At 40.1% G+C, this 22,311-nt stretch overlaps 1 protein-coding gene across 1 annotated transcript; it reads right to left on the bottom strand.

Moving 5' to 3' along the window:
- Nucleotides 1-1,280: 1,280 nt before the first annotated feature.
- LOC140233075 (protein LSM14 homolog B-like) lies at nt 1,281-17,176 on the bottom strand. The gene is made up of 8 exons (XM_072313192.1): nt 16,951-17,176; nt 12,565-12,728; nt 10,821-10,995; nt 9,934-10,263; nt 9,381-9,575; nt 7,285-7,423; nt 6,361-6,682; nt 1,281-5,220 (listed from the first exon to the last, which is right to left on the bottom strand). The coding sequence occupies exons 1-8, from the start codon at nt 17,069-17,071 to the stop codon at nt 5,176-5,178; spliced, it is 1,491 nt and encodes a 496-aa protein (XP_072169293.1). The 5' UTR covers nt 17,072-17,176; the 3' UTR covers nt 1,281-5,175.
- Between the last annotated feature and the right edge of the window lie 5,135 nt (nt 17,177-22,311).

The raw sequence follows: 22,311 nt of genomic DNA, 5'->3' as shown, positions 1-22,311 counted from the left end.
ATCTACTAGACTTTGTTCAATGATACAAGAGATGAGAATTATGGCCTTCTTTGAAGCAGGTTTCCTTGTAAAAATCTATCCAGAGAGCATTTTGTTTCCAGGCAGGGAGGCACTAAATAGAAGCATATACATGATCTGTCACACTCATATGATTATAGTCTGACCTATTGGCCCGAATTCACGAAGGTGGTACAAATGAAACCATGGTTTAAACCATGGACAAAAACCATGGAGCGCCAAGTGTCGCATGGAATATTTCGTCACAAAATCAGTCATTTCGTCGATGAAATTATTATTTTGTAACAAAATGACAACATTTTGTAACTAAATGAACATTTCGTCCACGGAATAATTTCGTTAACGAAACCTGTCATTTTATCGACGAAATGACCAATTTCGTAACGAAATATTCCGTGCGACACTTGGCGCTCCATGGTTTTTGTCCATGGTTTAAACCATGGTTTTGTTTGTACCACCTTCGTGAATTCGGGCCATTGTGTTTCAGGGAAAGTGTATCACTACACAAATGATGCACAGGTCTGAGTCATGTCAGTCGGAATTGTGTACATAAGGTAACTAACTATGGAATGCTTAACCCACAAGGCGAAGCCAAGTGGGTTTAGGCTAAATTCCATAGTTATCACATGCACACTATTCCGACTGACGTACGGAAAGACATGTGCATCATCTGTGTTATAGAGTGGGGACAATTTTCTTGCCAAAAATCCATTTTACCCTATGGCAAATTCAATGGATCCATTTCCTTTTGGCTTGCTATAGATGAAAGCCCGAAAATCATGCATTCAGTACTTCAAAACCATGCATCCAGTAATTACATGTACTGGATGCATGATTTTTCTGCCAATAGGCATACTCTGAGTGCGCGAATGCTTGTTAGTGTGCGAAGCTTTGTTACAAGTGTGCGATAACATGTTTACCACTGTGAGGCAGTGTGTGGCCAGTAGAAAATCCACCCTAACCCTAACCAATGAGATTGCAGAATTCTCACTACCTATTCTATATCTTATATCCTTGATATCTCATGTGGCTGAAATGGTAATTTGACATACCCATAGGAAACCAATAATGTATAGCCAACCTCGAATAGTCCCAGCATTCTCATTGTGTGAAGTATCTGAAACATTTTTGCTTGAAAGTGAAGTCCTATAAAATGAGGCTTCATTCTACAAGTACTGTACATACTATGAGCATTGTCCACTGAACATGAAACAATTCTGAACTCATTGGATCACATCACACACACAGACACAGAAACAAACTTCTTTTGAATTCTAGCTTGTTTATTTCACAAAATTCAACGGAACATTTTGCAGATCTGTCATCTGCCTGTACAAAAGAAATATACTCTCTACCTCGCTCACTACAAGATGATTAACATCTCTCATTTGAAGTCTTTTTGAGTTTCTTTCCATTTTTAGCGTGCACCACAAAATATCGTGCAGTCTTCTACACTTCTTCCATTAGCCGTCTTCACATTATTCCTTGAATGCCATCAACTTGCTGCCCTCAAGATCATGCGATCACTTCAAGATTGTCACGTGGCAACATTCTCCTTACTTGAACATCTCTGCAAAAACCCTAAAATAAAATTCAGTTAGTCAGGGCTGGTTACACCACTACATGTGCTGCCCATGACTCTTAATTTTTTTGGACACCCTTTGCCAATCCTTTCCACCTTAAAGGAGTCAACACCATGTTCAAGTGCCACCACACAATTGGGACTTTGCATATCACTTCAAAATGGTGCTCATGACAAGCATTCAAATAGCCCAATGATGATTTTGGTCAAAAGAAATTTCTCCAAAAGAAATTTCTCCAAGAGAAAAGCATTCGACCTTCAGCTACCTTGTTTTTCTGCAAATCCTATATACTTTGAATTGTGTGAATCAGGGAAAAAAAAATTATAACTGACCGAGTCAGGATAATGTCTTTTTTCTATAATTTCATTGGCTGTTCTTCCAAAATATTCTTGTCTACACTTACAAACACACATATAAATGATATCTTCTTTAACATGCGATTGTAATGAGAGCATTCCTCCACAATTAGCAGTATCTTTCTGTTTGTTTCTTGTTATAATACAGGGACCGTTCCTGTTCCTATTTCACTGCTGCAAAATACACTCATCATTGATACATACTTCTCTGTAACTCCTGCTGTCCAAATTGTGTGCTGGCACCCCTAGGAGCAATGAATCAACACTGTCTATCATTCATTGACATCTCATAACAGTTCAAATCAACTTCATTCTCTAGTTTATGTATTATATCAAAGGAAAAGTACACTTGTTTTCTACATTTTCCACCTTCCATGGCAATAAACTGACTTTCCAGTCATACACATCGTCTTCTCAAATGATTCACAAATTTTTTATTCAATCCATTTGATTCAAACTCAAAAAATGATCTCACTTTTCCATTTTTTGTCCTCAAGGAAACAACCCAAGTCTGAATACAAAATTCTCAGTCGTATGACATTCAAGTTAAATTACAAGAAAATGTAGGTTTTTTTTTTTCCTAGGTAGAATTTAAAGCTCAATATATGTATAGACAATTTACACACTGAAGTGCTTCCTGGTGACAACCGTGCTCGTATCAATAATGATCCATCCATCATTTGGATGGGACATAAATAAACTTGTAGTATGATCACATGTTCAGCTACAAGTATTTACAAAACTAACAATACCATTGCTTTCACAGCTCTCGTCCCTTGACAGTGGAGTTTCACAATCTCCCTTAACATTTGTCAGAATTACTCCGCTGACATATTGCCCAAGCAACATATCAAAAAGACTTCAGTAGTACGCGGCTACTTATCTTACCTCTCTGGTCACTTCTGTATTTTATATTCTTTGTAAAGTGCAGTGGCACTTGAAACACAGAAAATTTCCAAGTGGCGATACAATCTATGTATCTTGCCAATGGCTTGGAAGTACGCGAACACTGGCAGGCTACCTGCACTTCCATTTGCTCATTTCAATACAAAGTGTTGGTGGTGACCACACATTGCACCGTTAGTCACTGACGGTCTCCCAACAGCATCATCATCACTTAACTTCTATGTGGCAGTCCATCTGCTACAAAAACAAAATATGCTATTTTTAATACTGACATGAATGACAACACATGACATGGAAAGATCTGCTTTGCAATGTTCCTCTTTCTTCCAACAATCAACATGCATGTAATGTGTGCATAAGGGTGGTTAGACAATACATAAATGGAGGTGCACCTAACTCTGGAAATTTTTGGTTGTTTTCCATCAGAAAGTTGGGAGCATGTGCAGCATTGCTGTTATTCCTCAACGCAGAATGTAGTGGAAGAGGGTTACATATCCCTTTAAAACTTCCTTCATTGGTAAGATGTTTGGGTGGACAATACAACCACTGTCTAAATTCCATGATTGTATCCAGTTGGCACACTACTATGTTACTCTGTTAAACAATAGGAGTGCACCAAATTGCCTAGGATACCTTTGAATACACACCTCTTTGGTTTATGTTAATGTCTACTTCAACCAAACCTGGGAGGCTTCAGTATGCCTTATAACAGTTGATTCGCATGCTGACTCATTGCATAACCCATTGAATCATATTTTCGTCTCATTTTCGAAGTCACCCAGTTACGAACAATTGAAGTTACAGCGTTTTAACACTGAATAGGTCTATACCAATTATCATGATACAAATTTACCTATCCACCCTCCTTACACTCGATTGTGAAAATGACAACCTTTGAGTTCTCTATGAAAGGTGCATGTGCATTTTTTGTGCCAGAGAGAGCATGACTGGCATCACTTTCAGCATGTATAATTGAGTATTGACGCCAGATCAAATGTTTCGTCAGATGCAGAGGGCTATGAGTGAGAAGGATCCACAACATCTCTATGGGCAAGACATGCCTGCTTTGCATACTTTTTTGAGGGTATGAAATAAGGCCAATTTCCGGAAAGAATTGCTTTCAGTTGCAGTAAACTTTCCATGATCTGTCATTATCATATTATGCATGCCTATGACTGATATGTAACATTACAGTGTATATTAATCTCCAGCTTTTCTGCTCACAGATGTTGCTTGTGTTGGTACAGATATACATATTGTGCCTTTGGTAATTACGTGCACAGATCAAAGCATATCCATACAGTGAAATCTTCCGCATCATCTGTGATGCTATTTAGTGAAGAATGCCAACTTTGCTCATTTAGCCAAGTGCAAATATGATGAGAATAATAACAGAACTTCTTCCCTCATGAAACGGCACATCCTTCATCCAACCCTGGCAAAGAGATGCCTACACATGACCATGCTGACTGTGTTGTAATTGTGGTGAGGTTATGTTAAGCGCCATACTCTAGGTATCTCTCTTCACAATGGTGAAAGAATATTCTAGGTCATCAGAAAACTTCATAGGAAACTATACACCACCACAAGTGAGTATTAGTAGCAAAGCAGACCCCTCGTATGCAGGCCTGTGAGTATGAAGTCCATCTCAATTTAAGACGACACTTTGTATCAGCAATAGAGGTGACAAAAAAAAAAACAAAAAAAAAAAAACCTGATTTAGCACAAGTGGGTCACTGGCTCTTAAATGTACAATGGCAGGCAAAGAAATAAATAAAGCGAACAGACAGAAAGACCTAAAATTAAACAAGAACAACAAAAAAAAAAAAACAACAACAAAAAACCCTCAAAGTCCATTGTAGGAGTTACGATCCAGAGTCCGACAAGTGCAGCGTCCCCAAAGACTGATTAAACTTCACACTGGACACACAGAACCACTGCCAAAGGCCAACAATGAAGAATCATGATAAAATATCATACTCCTAACTCCTCTCCATCTTCCCCCAAAGAAATTACAGTGGGATGGAGATCTACTCCACCACCACTATCTGCACACCTGGCTGCAGGATGTCGCTTATGTAGTATCACACATTTCTCATACTTTTGTTCCCCCTCACTTTTGTGTAGGTAAAAGGAAGAGGGGTAGGGTTTAACAGTATTAAAGAAACCGAAACAATATCAATAATTACTCGCGAGAGCTGCTGACGGTCCTTGCTTCCAGCTTTTCTCTTGAAAACCAGGGCTGCTGCTTGTAAAAGAATAAGAGTCTGTTTGTACAGATGAGTAAACTCCCCTCTCGCTCAGCACTCCACCTATGAGCCTTCCGCCACTTTTATATCTTCTTTCTGGCTTTTCTCCTGCAAGATAGAGAGAAAAATGCATATGCCAGATTAGAATGAGAAGGACAAGTATTTTATAGGCATTCTTTTATATCAGACATGTTAACATTTTTTAACCCTATTCTAAGTGGGCTATTTGAGACCAAGTTTTTACTGGGGGGGGGGGGGGGGGGGGTATCGCGCGATAGCCGCAAAATTTTGCCTGAAGGTAGAGCTGGATGTCAACTACAAGATTACATGGTCATACAATAGAAAAATATTGCCTTTCTATTTTTAATAAATCAATTATGCAAATTTGTGCATGAAATCATATTTTCACCTATAACTCCATTAAAAAGACTGAAGTATCGCTAAATTTCTGTGTCAGAATTCCTCAAGACATATCAAACAATTTTCATGTAAAAAAATAGCGCAATCAAAATCAATTTCTTTTGTTTTTTATTGTTTTTTTAAATTTCTTATGTATTTTATTGTTTTTTCGACCTTTTGTTTTCTATTGTTTTTTTGCCAAAATTTGTTGTGGGCACTTTTTCAGGCTTATCTACACTAGAATTGATTAATGTCAATGGTTAAAAGCTGAAATAATCAAATTTATATCAATTTAACCAAAAAACACAATTTGCATTAAATTTTGCACACGATATCATGAATTTGAGCTGTTTTCGGGTTGACATGCATATGCATAACATTACGTAACTTCAGGACGGTGTACCTGGACGTCGCAAATTTGGTCTCAAAAATATGCGAAGACTTCAATGAAAAAAGTCATGAAACGACGCGGTAAAATCTTCGCGCGTTGCGGAATCGTGGTGCGAAACGTCAAGGGGGGGGGGGGTGTCAATTTGACCCCCCCCCCCCCTCCCCCCCCAGTTAGAATAGCGTTAAGAATGTTGACTGAAAATCACAATCAGCATCTCTCCTGGACAAAGTTCAGAGTGATGGACAGAAGGACAACCCCACATGATACGGGACATTCTGACTGGCTACACACGTCGTGATTCAAGAAAAGACAGCTCCCGCAGGCACTGCCACTGATACCAAGCTTTGCTTCTAGCATGCAGACATAGCGGGGTATATACAAAGCTTTGAATGGGGGAAAATGAACATACCAAGTACTCCTACAACGAAAGAATCTAATTGTTATATATACACACTTACTGCAGTTCCTTTACTTTGGCTGACTCCCTCGTCTCGTCTGCGATTATCATCCCGGTCCCTGCGCTGGAACCCTTCGCCACGACTCCAATCCTGGTTGCGGTTCCTGCGGTTGTTCCAAGACGTGCCACGGTAGTTGCCACGACCCCTGTAGCCAGAGTTGTAGCCACTCCTGTTGTAGTTGCCCTGGTAGTTGTTGTAGCCTCCCCGGTAGCCCCCACGGTAGTAGCCTCCTCTGCCGCGTCCACGTCCCCTGGCGAAGGGAACCCCGAATGTTTCCGTGTTCATCTTGTACTCCTCACGGCGACTTGGTCGGGTTCGGCTCCTACAAGGTACACAAGACAGCATGAAAACGTTAACCTGTTGAGGACGGACTGATTTTGCTGCAACACCCATTTCCCATAAACCCTTGCCCAAGCATACTAGGGACTCGTCCTCAACAGGGTAATATGGGGTAGAGCAAATCTATGGCTGTTCCCATCAATACAGATTTTACTTTATTCATCCCCCCCCCCCAACACACACAAATGCAATACATCACAATAAAGAAATACTTATCTGTATAGATTGCCATCCACACTTCACTAACAATACCCTCCTGTTTCTCTTCTTAAAACTTACATACTGCAATGAAAATGGTACATGTATAATGTATATATGTGCTCATCAACAATCATAACTTTGGCATGTTACTATAACACCATAGAATCTCACAATACAAACATTTCTCGTAGGTGCTGCTGCTTTGCTTCAGTAGAAACTATGACACTGGAATGTTTGGAGGTGTATTATCACTTTTGATCATTTGGTCATACAAGTTACACAATATCAGCTTACATGTGAGGGAAACATAAAGGGGTGGAGGCGAAGAGAGAGAAAGAGCATCAGACTTGGGGGGGGGGGGGGGTGGGGGGGCCTGTCCCTTACTCGGGGTTGCTGGCTTCACACGAGATGCTGTCAAAGAAGGACTTCTCTGGCTCGTAGAAGGCTTTGTCATCCTGGGTCTCACTGGTTGGTGTCTCACTGCCCGATCCCTCATGCTCTCCAGACTTCTCATCACCATTCACTAATGAGGAAATAAAGAGAGTAGGAATCTGTCAGTTTGCCACAGAGGGTCCGTGCTCGCCACACTTGTAACAAAACTACAGCATCTAAGTTATCTTTCTCTCGAGGCAAAACAGATTGCAGTACTAAACAGAGTGAAACCAAACATATTATCAGCCATACACTACAAAGTAACGAAATAAAAAGTTTAACTTTTTTGGCAAAACATTCAGAGGGATGACAATTACATTAGGCAACCTACTACGTCGTTTCTTATCCCTTAAAATGCTACAGATCAGAGGAGTCATGTTTCACAAGAAAATGTAACAGAGGAGTATTCAATTGCTACCATATATCAACCATTGAAGTAAGAAATATAATCAAATTGGTCTGTTCTTGTTTCTCCCTCTCTCTCCATAATTGCTGTGTTTAACCCTATATCTGTCACATACACCGTAGCCAGACTGCTCAGACATTTTGCAGTGCACAGACACAAGATTGTTGATGGCCATTTCTGATTATTATTATTGACATTAATGTGTCATGTTATACATCATTTGAAAGCTTATGGTCTAAACTTTCATTTTCCATAATAATCTGAGTGAGGGCGCACTTCAATTTTAAGTAGGACGCCCTCTTATGTCACATAATTATCAATGCAGACTTATTTCTACATGTTACCACCTCATTTTTCCACACAACATGAGCTTGCATCACAAAAAGGTCTCATAGATGTTGTAGAGGATTTATTCAGCTTTCAGATGGTATGATTTTTCATCAATAGCATCAGTACTTTTCATTTTATGAACAAAAGTCTGTGGCAATTACAACCTAGATTTCACACATTTTGTGTAATTTCTGATTTTGTGAGTGATGTTGGCCTGAAAGTAGACAAAGCGTGTTTGTATCTTGTCAAGCTGAAAATATAAATTGAATTGTGCTTTTTCTTTCAAATTTATATTAATCTTGTCCTATGATAATGCCATAATGATAAGATAATCTAAGGATAAAAAATGTTATTGAAAATATTCAGACGTTGGGAGTGTCCATGCATTCCAGTTGATCATCATATGCTAGTCTACGACTTTCTGCACTTTCCTTATTGAAACAGAATTAACTAGCACAGCAGTCATTTTCTTTATGATAAACCTGCATTGAACTGAAGTTTCGCATAGTGACAGTTTCATCATGTAATAATAATAAACAGTCAAACATATCCCAACATCAAGACTGTACAGCTTCAGGCCGCCAGCAGGAAGCTACTGTAACCCTATTGCTCCTTACACCTGCCCCGCTGGCCCCGGCTAACTAGAGACCCATTGCACTGCTGTTAGTGCCGAGTAAACAGTTGCAACTGCTGCACCGAATGTGCAGTGTTCATCTATTCTTCAGATCATTTATGAGGCCGATATTACTGAAACTATACCCCTTCACAGAATTCAGAGATGTTGAAATCCCTAATCTGAATGTTTTCACTTCATGTTTTACTATTTTGACTTAGATAAAATAGATGAAAATTGACCCACGAGTACGATCTTTTCATCGCTCGCGGCGATCTCTATTACAGTCCCACATATACAGATTCGTGTAAGTTCTCCACACATGGCAAAACTGTACACAATACATTGCAGTCTGAATGCAAATGAACATGGGCGGGGCCACCACAATTTTTTGGACTTTGAGAAGGCTTTCCTGATTGGTCAAAGGTGGGGAAGCTTTTTTGAGGCTGGAAATCGTTTCCTTACACCGTCAGCCAATCACATATGAGTTTATAGAGTGGTAGTGTCATAGCCTTTGAAGTAATCTGTCAATCAAAATGGGGCCGATAATATCGGCCGAAGCATTTCTGTTGCAGTTTTTGGGCCGATTTAATCGGCCCGTGACAGAGATAGGGTTAAACACAGCAATTACGGACTTGCGACTTGGACTATTTGTGCACTGTCATCACTGTGTTTAAGACTAGAGGGGAGTGCACCCACCAATCTTCAGCTTGTTCTCCAGTTCGTCCTCTATGGCCTCCTTGTCGTACTGGGCATTGGCGGTGTCGAAGTCAAAGTCGGTGCCAACCTTGATTGGCTCCTTGGCAATCTGTGGGCGCTGGCCACGCCCGCGGCCCCGCCCACCCCTCCTATATGGCTGCTGCTGCTGCTGTTGCTGATGCTGCTGCTGCTGACCTGCAAGAAATGATCACAGAATATGATTAATGACCCAAACCCAAATATGCTTGCAGGGAGATGATATCTCTGAAAATTATTTAAGCTCAAAATGGCTACCTAAGCATGATTCCTTCTCCATTCCCAGTAGAGATTCTACAGGTTTGCAACAGCTAAAGAACAATGTACATTAAAAGTGTAAAGAATGTTTAAAGCAGAGTCCTACTCCACTCCCTCATACCACCTTTGGGTCAAAAATTAACATTTGTCTCATCAGCTTCACATTTCTAGGCAATCACATTTTGTAGTGATCAGTACTCTTGTTCCTTTGACAGAGCATCCACATGGGAGATGTCAGTTGCATTACCAAGCAAAGTACCTTGGGGTCGGCGACCTTGATCCCTTGACCGATCATTTCTCCTCCTGTCAACGTCCCTGTCCTGGTCCCGGTGCTGGCCATCACGATGCCGCCCATCCTGGTTGTCCCTGTGGCGCCCGTCGTCCCTGGCGTCCCGGTTTGGCCGGCGATCGTCCCGCCTCCGCTGCTGCTGGGGCTCGGGTCTGGAGTCGCGATGACTCTCCTCATCCTTCTCATGGTGCTTGCCGCCATCTTTCCTGTCCTTCTCTGGTGACTGTGGGCCAGAGGCCTGCACTGCCTGCTCCATGGTTGGCGACTTGCGGGTGATTGGGGGAGTCTGCCGACCTACCTCTACAGGAAGACGATAAAGAAAGGGTGAAATGGGATGAAGCAGGTTGTAGGGGACAATGCATTGTTGCACGAATGTTCTAGATAATCATAAAACAGGACTTCAATATGAACTCTTCAAAAAGAATAAAAAAAAAAAAATGAATTAGAATTTTCAGTCATCAATCTTTGCCCAATCATCAAATTCTTGATTAAGTGAGCATGTATTGCTCTTTGCATCCATCATGGCATGGCTCATGTCAAAACCTGTGATTTTCTACAGTCAATGTTTGCCTGCACAAGAATTCCTGATTAAGTAAACATGTATAGCTCTGTGCGTGACATGCAACATGGCTCTTGTATTAATTGCTTTGTGTTTTTTTTTCAATACTTTTTTTAACACACAAAAAAATTAACATAAAAAAACACCCCATACAGCGGTCTCTCCAGTATCCATTTACCCATGCTGAATCCAATAGTAGCTTACTATTTACATGTTGTTGTGTTTTTGTGACAAATCAGTTTACATTCCCCCCCCCCCAACCAATACACATACACACACTCAGACACACATAACTTACCTCCCATTTGCGGTGGTCTCTGAGCCTGGGCTGCTCCAAACTGATTGGGCATCATTCCCCCCATAGCACTGTACTGGTATGGGACATTGAAGGGAGCAAATGGGGCAGGAGCAGTTGCAAAGGTGTTGGGGGGCCTGAAGCTTGGAGTTGAAGTTGTGCTCACAGCCCCAGAGTGCTATATGAACAACAATCAAACAGATCAGACACTAGTATTTTTTTTTTCCGGAGGCGCACACAGTCAGTTATTAATTATTGTATCACTGTATCACATTGTTTTTATTTTCTTCTTTTGTGACTGTAATTTTGGTTTTGCATTGTCCTAATGTTATTGTGTTTTCTACTCTTTTTGTAAGAATAGCACCATGCGCTTAGAAACACCAGTTAGTATAAAGTGCCATGTAAATGCAATCATTATCATTATTATCAGTAGTAGTAGAAGCATTTACTGATATCCTTCAATACAGATCATTCAAGATCACAATAGTTCTGTCACTTTCATTTCTACTGTCAATAGCTGTTATATATTTTTAAAATCTTTTTAATATAAGCTATCTGAGCAATATGGTCAATATCAAGCAAACCTCAAACTGCTTGCAAAAAAACTGTGAATCATTTCAACATGTTTCAACATTCATTATGTGCAAAGCACACTGCATAAAGCACCTAAGGATAAAATACACAGATACTGAGAATATTACAACATGAGCCTTGTCTTCAATAAAAAATTAACCCTACTGTTCTGCAGGGCAGGTGGGATGCCCCCCCCCCCCCCACCACCACCACCACCACCAACACCACACAAACACACTGTAATGCAAACTGCTCTAAGATAAGAGGCTCTATCAATTTCATGGCCAACTACAGAGTATCCCCTTTCTTTTTTCTTTTTTTTTTCTATTATAAAACCAATTCCAGCTACACTGTAACTGCGCAAGCTGCTTTACATGGTTTAGTTTATGGGCACCATACGACCAGGAGAGTAAAAAAGAGAGAAATTGTAAAGCTTAAACTGATGTCAAGGGGGAACATCAATGACAATGTGTACAAACAAGTCTTCCAAAATACTATGAGAGAATAAATGGACATTTTGGTAATGTGTTACCTACTGACAGATGAGTACCCCAATATGTGTCAATTTGTCTCAGCTTTTCATACAGGTACATTGTAGTTTGACAACACCAAAAGAATGTAGCACATCTACACATGGTGTTAAGATTGTTACTAATTTGTACAATCCAGAGCATTAAGAATGCATTGCATACCAAAACGGTCATTTCTTTTCCTGACTGTTGATTCATTTAGCCCTATAGCCACAAAAAAAAAAAAAAAAAAAAAAAATGCTTAGGCAAGCAGACAACACTTAACATTACATGTCATTACATCTGCACTACAAAGAAATTGGGGGAAAAAAATTGCTTACTTCCTTAACCACAATGAATTATGTAAATCCATTTCTACTGTCACCATCAACAAACTCAAGGGATCAAATTTTCCATTTAGTATCATTAAACAGCAAATACAATGTGTCCAACAATTTTTACATCACCACAATACTATGATCGTATAAATTGTCATCTTAAGCCATAAAATATACATGTAGTTTGGTGACATGCAGTCCTCTTTAAGAGTATCTTTTCAATATCATGATATTTTTATGTCATCCCAAAAATGATATCAGAATATCAAGTTTCCCCTTCTACATGTAAGTACCAGTATCTACCTCATTACAAATAACACCACGTACCTGCAGAATAGCTGGATCCTGCGCAATGGTGCTCTGGGTTCTTGGGGCCTCGCATACGAGGAGATCTTTGATGTCGGATCCCCGGAACACAATGTAGTCGTACATCTCATCTCGCTGGGCCACCGGATGTGGACACTCACGATCTTCTGTCCCAAAGGAGCGAACTGTTGGGAAGAATTAGAATGAAATGCAGTAATTTCCCGATGTGACTGCTACAGTACACCTCATGTGTCCAACAGCCTCAAGCTTTGTTTGGTGTAGTTTGCTTTAGTCTAAGGGGCACAGAATATCAATGACCCTGAAAATAAAAGAGTTTAGTTATTAACTACAGAAATGATGTAAATGATGTAAAATGATTCATCGAAAACTTGGCAAGACTGCAAATTTCCTGAAGAGTTCGTGCACAGCCTCTCAGAGCCATAGACCCCATTTCAATCTTGCTTCACTAAGACAATGCAACACTATCCTTTTCTCATTTCCCTGTGGCAGTTTGATTCAAAGGTACTTTAAATTGTAGCTTTGTAACTTTGTTAACCTCAATATTGCAAGTTCACCTTCCTTGTATTCTTGCAGACTGCATCACCTTAGAAAGACATATACAGTTGAACCTCTCGTATCCGGACAAGTCGGGACCGGGGCTCATCCGGATAAGGGATTTGGCCGGATACGGGAGACTCAATGCTTTATACATGTACATACATACACATGTACTGATGTAGCCCATTGTAGTACCACATGTAGTAATGTGTATACTGCAACCTTTTCATTGTTACATTTGGGGATGTTTGGGGATGTTAAAATGTCTGAGGGTAAGCAATTTGGAAGGAAATTTGATGTAATGTATGTTAATCATGTTGGAAGTAATATGTAATTCATGTGTGTTTGTGTAGGAGTTCTCAAGGAGTTGGGCAAAATCACGGCAAGATTGCGTCCGGATAATAGAGAGATCCGGATAAAGGGAGGCCGGATAATAGAGGTTCAACTGTAGTAGCAAACTTGGGGGGCTTTGTGCATTTTCCAAAAGATGATCAAAATGTGAAAACTAGCCCTGAATTAGGTCTCAACCCCAAGGGGTTACCCCTGAATATATTAAAAAAAATAAATAAATAAATAAAAATAAAAGTACACTCACCAATATATTCTAAACTCATAGCATTGTGTCTGTAATTTCTGGTTCCACAGACAGATGTTTTGTTCCCCCCGTAAGATTACCTAATTTGGGGGCTTCAGGGCAACCTGGGATCCCAAAGAGGGGGGGGGGGGGGGGGAAGGGGCATGGTGCCTGTGTGAATAATGGTATCTCCCACCAAGTTTACTGAAAACTTGACCATACAGTGCCATGTTCACACTCCTGACTCAGTAGATGGCGTGGTAAGTTTGCATATTTTGCTCACATGAACAAACATGCCCAAACCAACTGATAAATCACCAAATGTCACAGTAAAACAACGCCTCACTCGCAATTCTGTTCCTCTCTGATGTGACATGCATTGTGTAACGATTAAATATCACGCAGTGTTCCCTACTGGATTTACGAGTAAATTCTAAGTTTCTGTCCATTGTTTTGTGTGCAAAAGCCATGCCTGTACAATAACATAGCTACTTTGGTAATTTGAAAGAAAAATAATAATAAATTTGTATGAAGATTTACATTGATCATAGCAAATTTCACCATCCGTGTTGTCATTTATTTGAGGAAAACCTTGGCGATATTGTTGGTGAGTTCGTGCTTTGGTAAGTCATATTTTTGAATGATTTTTATCGTATGAGTTTGTAAAGTATGTGGACATGTTCGTTGATATGTGTGTATAGCTATGTGCAATTTGTATGGAAGCAACATGTGTGTGTAGAGAGTGACATCCCTCCAAACAAATTACACTGAATGAATTCTCGTTGCCATTTTGTTGTTTCGTGTTGGAGTGCAGTGTATGCTGTGTAGCGTTGTGTAATCAGGCTGCGAAACGGGCGGAGAGGTTCAGGTTGTGCTAGGGAATTCAAGTCGGCCACGCATAGATCCCCCTGGTTGCGCATTTTCAAGCTATGGCTGGTATCCATAGTTCAGTGAGTATAGCGGACCAGTGTATGCTATGCAGAGCTCTCGTGTAGTGAATGGCGCTCTGCTTTGCTTAACTGCGACCAGCAGCCCCAAACGTGTAATGTAATGGGGCTGCGGACTGTAGCATTCAGGATTATGACAGGGGTAGTATCGCGGATGAATATCAACTTAAAATCGAAAAATTTCTTCAATTTGAAGACTTACAGGTGAAGTTGAAGTGTTGACAACAGATAACGTGCAACGTTTGGTTCTGCCAATAGTCCCTTTCTGTTCGAATTGATGACTTAATGTGACTCGATCGAGAGGAACCTGGGAGAGCTACACTGAATTGACGGCCAGCGCATGCGCACACAGTCATCTTATCCAGTCAATGGATTGACCGAGTCACATTAAGTCATCAATTCGAACAGAAAGGGACTATTGGCAGAACCAAACGTTGCACATTACCTGTTGTCAACACTTCAACTTTACCTAAGTCTTCAACTTGAAGAAATTTTCCGATTTTAAGTTGATATTTATCCGTGATACTACCCGTCATAATCCTGAATGCTAGAGTCCGCAGCCCCATTACGCTACGCGTTTGGGGCTGCTGGTCGCAGTTATGCTTTGCTGTGCAGCAAAGCAGTGTTGCGCAGCGAGCCAATCAGCAGAGTGCGGCGCGGGTATCCCCCTGTTCACGGAGCGGATGGGCAATTCTTCTATGTGCAAACCTTGGTGCAGATGCCAATACAAATTCAATATTATTCAGCGTGAGTCAGGACATCAACCTAGTGAATTGTACTCGGATAATGACACTGATGTTACCATGTCTGTAGATACACTACAAACAGTAATTTTACACAATGCCAATGCAACATCATTATCACTCATATCAGGTCCAGAACACATCCATGAATTCCAAGTTCTTCAGTCATTTTATGTACCAGGTAAATTTAACTTGTTCAGGTTTTTAAATTACAGAAATAGAATTTTATTGTTGAGTCCGGATGTAACAATGTTATGTCTAGAGTAAAACCCCCAATTTTCGGACACATAAGCTTTTTTGCAATATTTCTTCAACTCAAATACCGGTAATACTCTACAAAATTATATCTATAGGGCCCTAATAATCTATGTTAAATATATCAACCTACTTTTTCCCCCATATTGAATTTTTTAAATGCATCATAAAATTTCACAGAATCCCCAAATATTATCACCTTGTCATTTCCCCAAAATTACGACGCACGCGCAATGTCAATACGCGTACAAAGGCCGCTGAAAAATGAGCGCGCGCCATCCCTTGTTGTCGCAATTCCCAAGGTTGCTCATCGGGGACGTTGTGGCGCCCGTTCGTGTCCAAATTTTGGTGACTTGGCACTTGCATTCAGCCCCTAAGCCCTATTGTTCACTGCATCAGCACATAGGCCTAGAAACCCTAGGCCTACAGACATTTTGTTTTTCTTTTGTTTTTGAGGATACACCTGTACATTACCATCACATTCTGAGCTTGCGATAAGCGAAAAAATCTCGCGACAGAACGGCATAATTTTTCAATTTTTAGCACTTTTTCGGTGACCCTGATTCTTTACACGGGACCCAATTCGTGCGCATGGAAAAGTTGCGGTGATTCCACATTGCGCATTATTGACGGCAAAATTTGGGAATTTAGGTGGGTTTTTGGAGGTGACTCGGACACTTTCCTGTGGTGAACGAGTTTGCCAGTGTGTGAAACAATGTGATATGCGTGTGTTGTGACAGTAGAATTTGCTGGCTTGTGATAAGTGGTACCAGGTACTAGGACCTAAGAAGTGTCTGGGTTTTGGAGGCCGGCCGAATACTGGGGCTTTGTTAACTGGTTAGGACGTGTCTACTGTTCAAATAGTTTTTTTTTTTTTCTTATCTTTTAGTTCTAGACCTAAACCTCCTTCATCTTACATCAGTAAAATTTATATTTAAAGTTTACTTGCTAACGTTAGTAGGACCTAGATCTAACATTAGATCCGTCTACCAAATACCTAACACGTTAGGCCCTAGATCTACATTTTTACGTATTGTTACCGCCTGCCTGGATTTCTACAATCCGTTTGATGTTGAGATGTAACGTACCGTAATTTACTAATATTTCATCATGAGAATAATGTACCCAAAACTCTGCTGTGCCGAATGGCCTCTTACTTATGGCGGTCAGAAAAACAGCAAAAGAAGCAAGTCAAACATCTTCAAAAAGGAAACGACCCCTGACACTGACGTAAACATTATGTTGGTTATTTTCTATAACGTTACAGTGGACATTGCACTGGTGGGAGTCATTGTGTCATAGAGGCATACACACTGTAAAGAAAACGTACCTTTCGACAGTGTCACTGTCGACTCGTTGGTATCAACAGAGAACAAATGACCTTCATATCGAATTCCTGCGTTCGATACGAGGCTTATTTTGCTCCCATAATATGATACTCCTCCACTCATCTTGAAGGAATCCTCTTAATCGAAAATGGAGGAAGGATGCCTCCGGATTCGAGATGCAGTCCAACTCTTCTCCTGTCGCGGAACATAAACCCACTCTTCCAGCATGACCTCTGACAGGAAACTTATACAATGTAAAGACTACAGATGGCGCCCTTGTGCAAAATTTCAGTAGTTCACCCTTTTTACGGCTCTGAAACTGTTCAAAACAAAAGATTTAATCTCTTTGGTTCAAAGAGGTTGTCCCAGGTCCCCTGAGAAAGCACTTAACAATAACGATAACAGAAAATACAATGATTGTTGTTTTCAAGAGAAGCCGTGCCACTAGAAGTCAACTGCATGAGAACATTTTTAGATACATCTGTGATGACGTCAACGTTCTGAAATTCAGCCGTTCCCCAAACTGAACAGTGCTCGATTAGATATACAAGTATTCACCTAAGTCTAGCATGTACCAGTACTGGTAGTAGCCTAGCAACCAGGTCCCTGTATAGTTCATGAAGCGAAAAAAAGAAAAATATATGAAGAATTTGCTTCCAAATGGAGCTAAATCCATTAAAAAATTATATGGATTTAGCGCCTTTTGAAAGCAAGCTCTTCATATATATTATCTGGAAGTGTTTAACGAAGAATCTTATTCCATCTCAAAAGTTGAGTTTCACTTTAATAAAATTATGGTATGCTGTGCATGCCTTCAATGGTGTCCTAACTTATTTTACATATCTAAAGGTTATCGTACATGCAGACCGTATCAGGGTAATTACCGCCCGAGGGCAATTACTCCCCGGCTAAATGTATACTGATTAGTGATCAGGGAAGAGTAAAGATTAGGGTTAGGGTTAGGTTTAGGTTCAGGATTTTGGATTAGGGTTAGGGTCAGAGGAAGAGTCTGGGGTGATTTCCCCAGGGGGTAATTGCCCTAGACCCTTTTTCCTCTTCCAATGAGTTGCGTGTAGTTTGTATTAGATTGGAACGGGATTTTTACTATACAGTGTATAATATACGTCTTATTTTGGTCGATTTGCTCCAACAGTCACAGCGAGAAACCCTATATCAGGCCTTCTCCTGAATTTCGTCTTTTAAAATATGATCGACATGAATAAACTCATCCGCCGAGTCGAGAATAAAAGGGACAGGGTTCCGTGAATGCTAGATGATTGTCAGAAACTTGAATGATTCAGTAAATTAATGTCTATTAAAAAAAAAAAAAAAGGTTTATAGTCTCACTCACGACACTTGCTGCCTTGACTGTGAAACGAATACATGTATAAAACACAACCGTTCCATAACTATACCTCTGTCAGATAAAAAATGAAACGACTTTCACTGGTCTAGATTTTTACCATCCATTCGAAATCAACATGAAGGCGGAGTGGAATTTCAATTCAACGTTTGCATCTTAAGAGATCGCTTCTGTCGGTTTATTTATATAACTGTTGAAAACTCATCGCACTTTAAGTTGGTTTTGAAAGAAAGATCTCCAATAACGCCGTGGTGGCGTACGAAATTCCATTTGCTTTTTGATGTGAGCATAATGCTACAGATTAATGTGAAAGTCAGTTCTAGAATTGGTAAAGCTCACCCTCTCCTGACTGTCATGTTTGTTATAACTCTCTCTGTGTCAGGAATTTTGGACAGTCCTATGTACAACGCTTATGAAGGGTTTCTGCGCCAATCGGCATGCAAAGTGTACACAAAGGACCGAATTCACGAAGGTGGTACAATAACTGAAACCATGGTTTAAATCATGGACAACCGGATGGAGCGCCAGATGTCGCGTGGCCTATAATTCGTTACGAAATCAGTCATTTTTGACGAAATGACCATTTTGTCGACTAAATGTTCATTTCATTAACGAAATGATCATTTCGTCGACTAGATGTTGTCATTTTGTTACGAAAATAATCATCATTTAGTCGACAAAATGACTGATTTCATAACGAAATAGGCCATGTGACATTTGGCGCTCCATACAAATTGTCCATGGTTTAAACCATGGTTTCAATTGTACCACTTCGTGAATTCGGGCCAAGGGTTAACGAGAAGAAAGATACCAATCAAAGAAGGTTTTCTTGCAACCGTCGTTTTGCCTCATGGCAGACGACTGGAACAAGAAGAGGAAGAATAGAACCACTATAGTTTCCGAGCCAAAACCGATTGCCCTAATGTGGAGCCATGTGGAATGCAGAATACGCTGTTATTTATCATTAGGTTCTATTATATCCCTAACATCTTTGTTTATCATTACCAATTGCCTCTTGCCTTAGCGCACTTTATATCGGCATTAGGTCGTATTTTCGTCCATGATGGGTGTAAAATTGAGCTCCATTTTCAAATTGGCTTTCAGAGATTGAGTGAATGAAAGCATACTACTAAGCATTAAAAGCTTCATCAAATTTCTTTTCGTTGATCGTTTCTTGAGTGACTCCATAAAAAGACAAAATCCCTTACATTGAATTATATTACAGCTGTAGTGACCTAGCACTGCACATTTTTTTTTTTTAAAGGGGAATGGGCCATTATTTGATAACAGACACACGATTTCTTTTATTCATTTGTGTGACATACATACAAATGATGTACATACAAAAAGGTATAAGAAACAGGGGTTCGATTTTGAAGCGACGTCATCATCAACCAATATGGATTTGCATATTGCGTCATGCAACCGATATCACGGTTGAGAATAACGCATGAAAATTGCAAACTTAACAAGCCTCTACTTTGTCAGATTTTAACAAAATATCGGTATGCACCTTCATGGTATCACGTTAATTCTGCTTCACTTCTTACATCACAGTCATCATGGTTCTTGAGTAGAATTTTTCTTTAACTCATGAAGAGAACTCAGCAAGCACGTCTCTTTTTACGTCATATACGAGCGAAATGGAGCATTCACCATCGTTATATCGTAATGAAATACACAGGTGTTGACAATGAACAATAATCGTTCAACCTAATGAGGTCGTATCAACGTTTCACTGAGACAGCGCTCTGTTCCAATTACTACCAGCAACAATTAACTGAAGACACTTTCCTTCAGTCATTATTTTTTTTTCAATACGTTGTCGTTAGCGAACTTACAATCTAGACCTCTGCCAAAATGAGTCATTTATAATCAACTTTACTACCATGAGTAAGGAAATGGAGGGCCTGGAAAAGAAACAACTTTTTTTTTTCTCTCTCTCTCTCTCTCTCTCTCTCTCTTTCTCTCTCTTCATATTTCGTTTACGAGAAACTGTTGTGGCCTAGTGATGAATACCACGGATCGATTTTTAATTTGCAGGTCCCCATTTCGAGTCTCTTGGCAATAGCGTTTCCGAAACCACTTTATAATTCTAATCGGCAATTCCTGTGACACGAGAAAAGCAGTCGGTCCTTAAAAAGGTAGTGAATACCTTAGTGTTTCCCTAGTGATCAGGAAAAAACAAAGCCAAAATCAAACTCAAGGGCATCTCACTGACAATCATATTCTGTGTTTATGTCTACAATCTATTAATCTGGACAACAGTGTTCTATCCTCTTTGGCTATACTGTTCTCCCCCCCCCCCTCCGGTCTCCCTCGTCACCCATCAGATCCTCATAAGTACCAGCCAACTTTAAGAGTATAGCATGCATCGACGTGCTTTTCCTCTTCTCTGACACCCATATCAAGGTATGTCAGTATCATCTCCTCCTCTCACGTGAAGAACCAGAGAGCTGTTTCTTCACCGTGACCTTCTTCCCCTTATTAATCATCATCACCATATTTTTCTTCCACGACCCAATAACGCTCCGCATCATCCTCCATGATTATGAAGGTCATCACCATTAGTATACAGCATCGTCATTGTCGCTTTGTGCATAGGATGGTCTAGCTCTTCCTGCTCCTCCCTTCTTGTTTCTCTTCATCTGCCATGGATTCTCCTTCTCTTCTTCCTCCCCTTGCTTCTGCTTCTCCTAATCCTTTTCTTCTTTTCTTCATTGTCTTTTTCTGTCATTCTTTTCCATCATCTGATTCACTTCATCAATAATAATCATCATCATCATCATCATCACCACCACCACCACCACCATTATCATCATCACCACCATCATTGTCATTATCATCGTTACCGTTAACAATTACAACAATGATGCTTATGATGATTATGACAACAATTATAAAGATCATTATCATCACCATCGCCATCATCATTATCACATCATCATCATAATCATAATCATCATCATCATCATCATCATCATCGTCACCGTCATAATCATAATCATAATCATAACAATTTTTGCTAACACTGCTGCAAAGGTTTTTCTAATAATCATTACAACTCAATGTAAATCTTTGACCTTCTTCATCATCATCTTATTGCTCTTTTTCCTCCTCCTCCTCCTCCTCCTCCTTCTCCTCCTCCTCTTCATCCTCCCCCTTTTCCTCCTCCTCCTAAACCATGTAAACAGCTCGTTTATTCTGGTCCCTCTTCATCTTCATACCACGAAATGATTTACTCTTTCGTCTCTCGTCGGGTTAACAAAATCAAGCTAGCGCAATAAACAAGTTATTCCCACAAGTGACCGATTAATCAGTTTTCTGGCTGCAGAATCACTCACCATCTTGAGCCGAGAGTTCCCCCGTCGATCCCTTCCCCTCCGATTGGTTTCTGGAATCCGAATTGGCGTTCTGTAATTTTGTTTTATTATTATTTTTTTTTTTTGAAGAGATCACCGTTGCCCTCTGAAGGGTTTGTCTGCTGTGTGTGTTTTAAGTAGAAAGTTATAGTTTGTTTGTTTGTTTGTTTGTTTGTTTGTGAGAGGATAAGTATTATGTCATTGATAAAACCTATGGGATTCGCAATTGACTTGAACATTTCGTTCAACAGCTCTGCCAAATGAATCAATGGAAAGCTCTTTGATGATACATGGCATCTATACATCATCTACACTTGTGTTTTTCCCCTTCGCTAAGATATACCAAACGCTCTGTATGACATTACGAGACTGGAAGTCATCATTACAACACGCATGCCAACTTCTCGTTTTATGTGATGTATGGGTACACCACAGACGACAAATTTCATATTCTTCATTTTCTTCTTTTGTTTTCTTGCTCTCCTCAATCTCCTCTTTCCTCCCGCATCGTATTCCTCTTCTTCTTCTTCCTCCTTTAACTTCTCTTCTTTCATCCTCTTTTCCGTAATCCCTCTACCCCTTTTTCTACTTCAGTTTTCCAAACTGCAGTGATTATTGTGCGTATAACCCTTTGCATG

The sequence above is a fragment of the Diadema setosum genome, chromosome 9, assembly GCF_964275005.1.
Source record: "Diadema setosum chromosome 9, eeDiaSeto1, whole genome shotgun sequence".
Lineage (NCBI taxonomy): Eukaryota > Metazoa > Echinodermata > Echinoidea > Diadematoida > Diadematidae > Diadema > Diadema setosum.
Note: the sequence above shows the minus strand (reverse complement) of the source record. Positions and strands in the feature narration are given on the sequence as shown.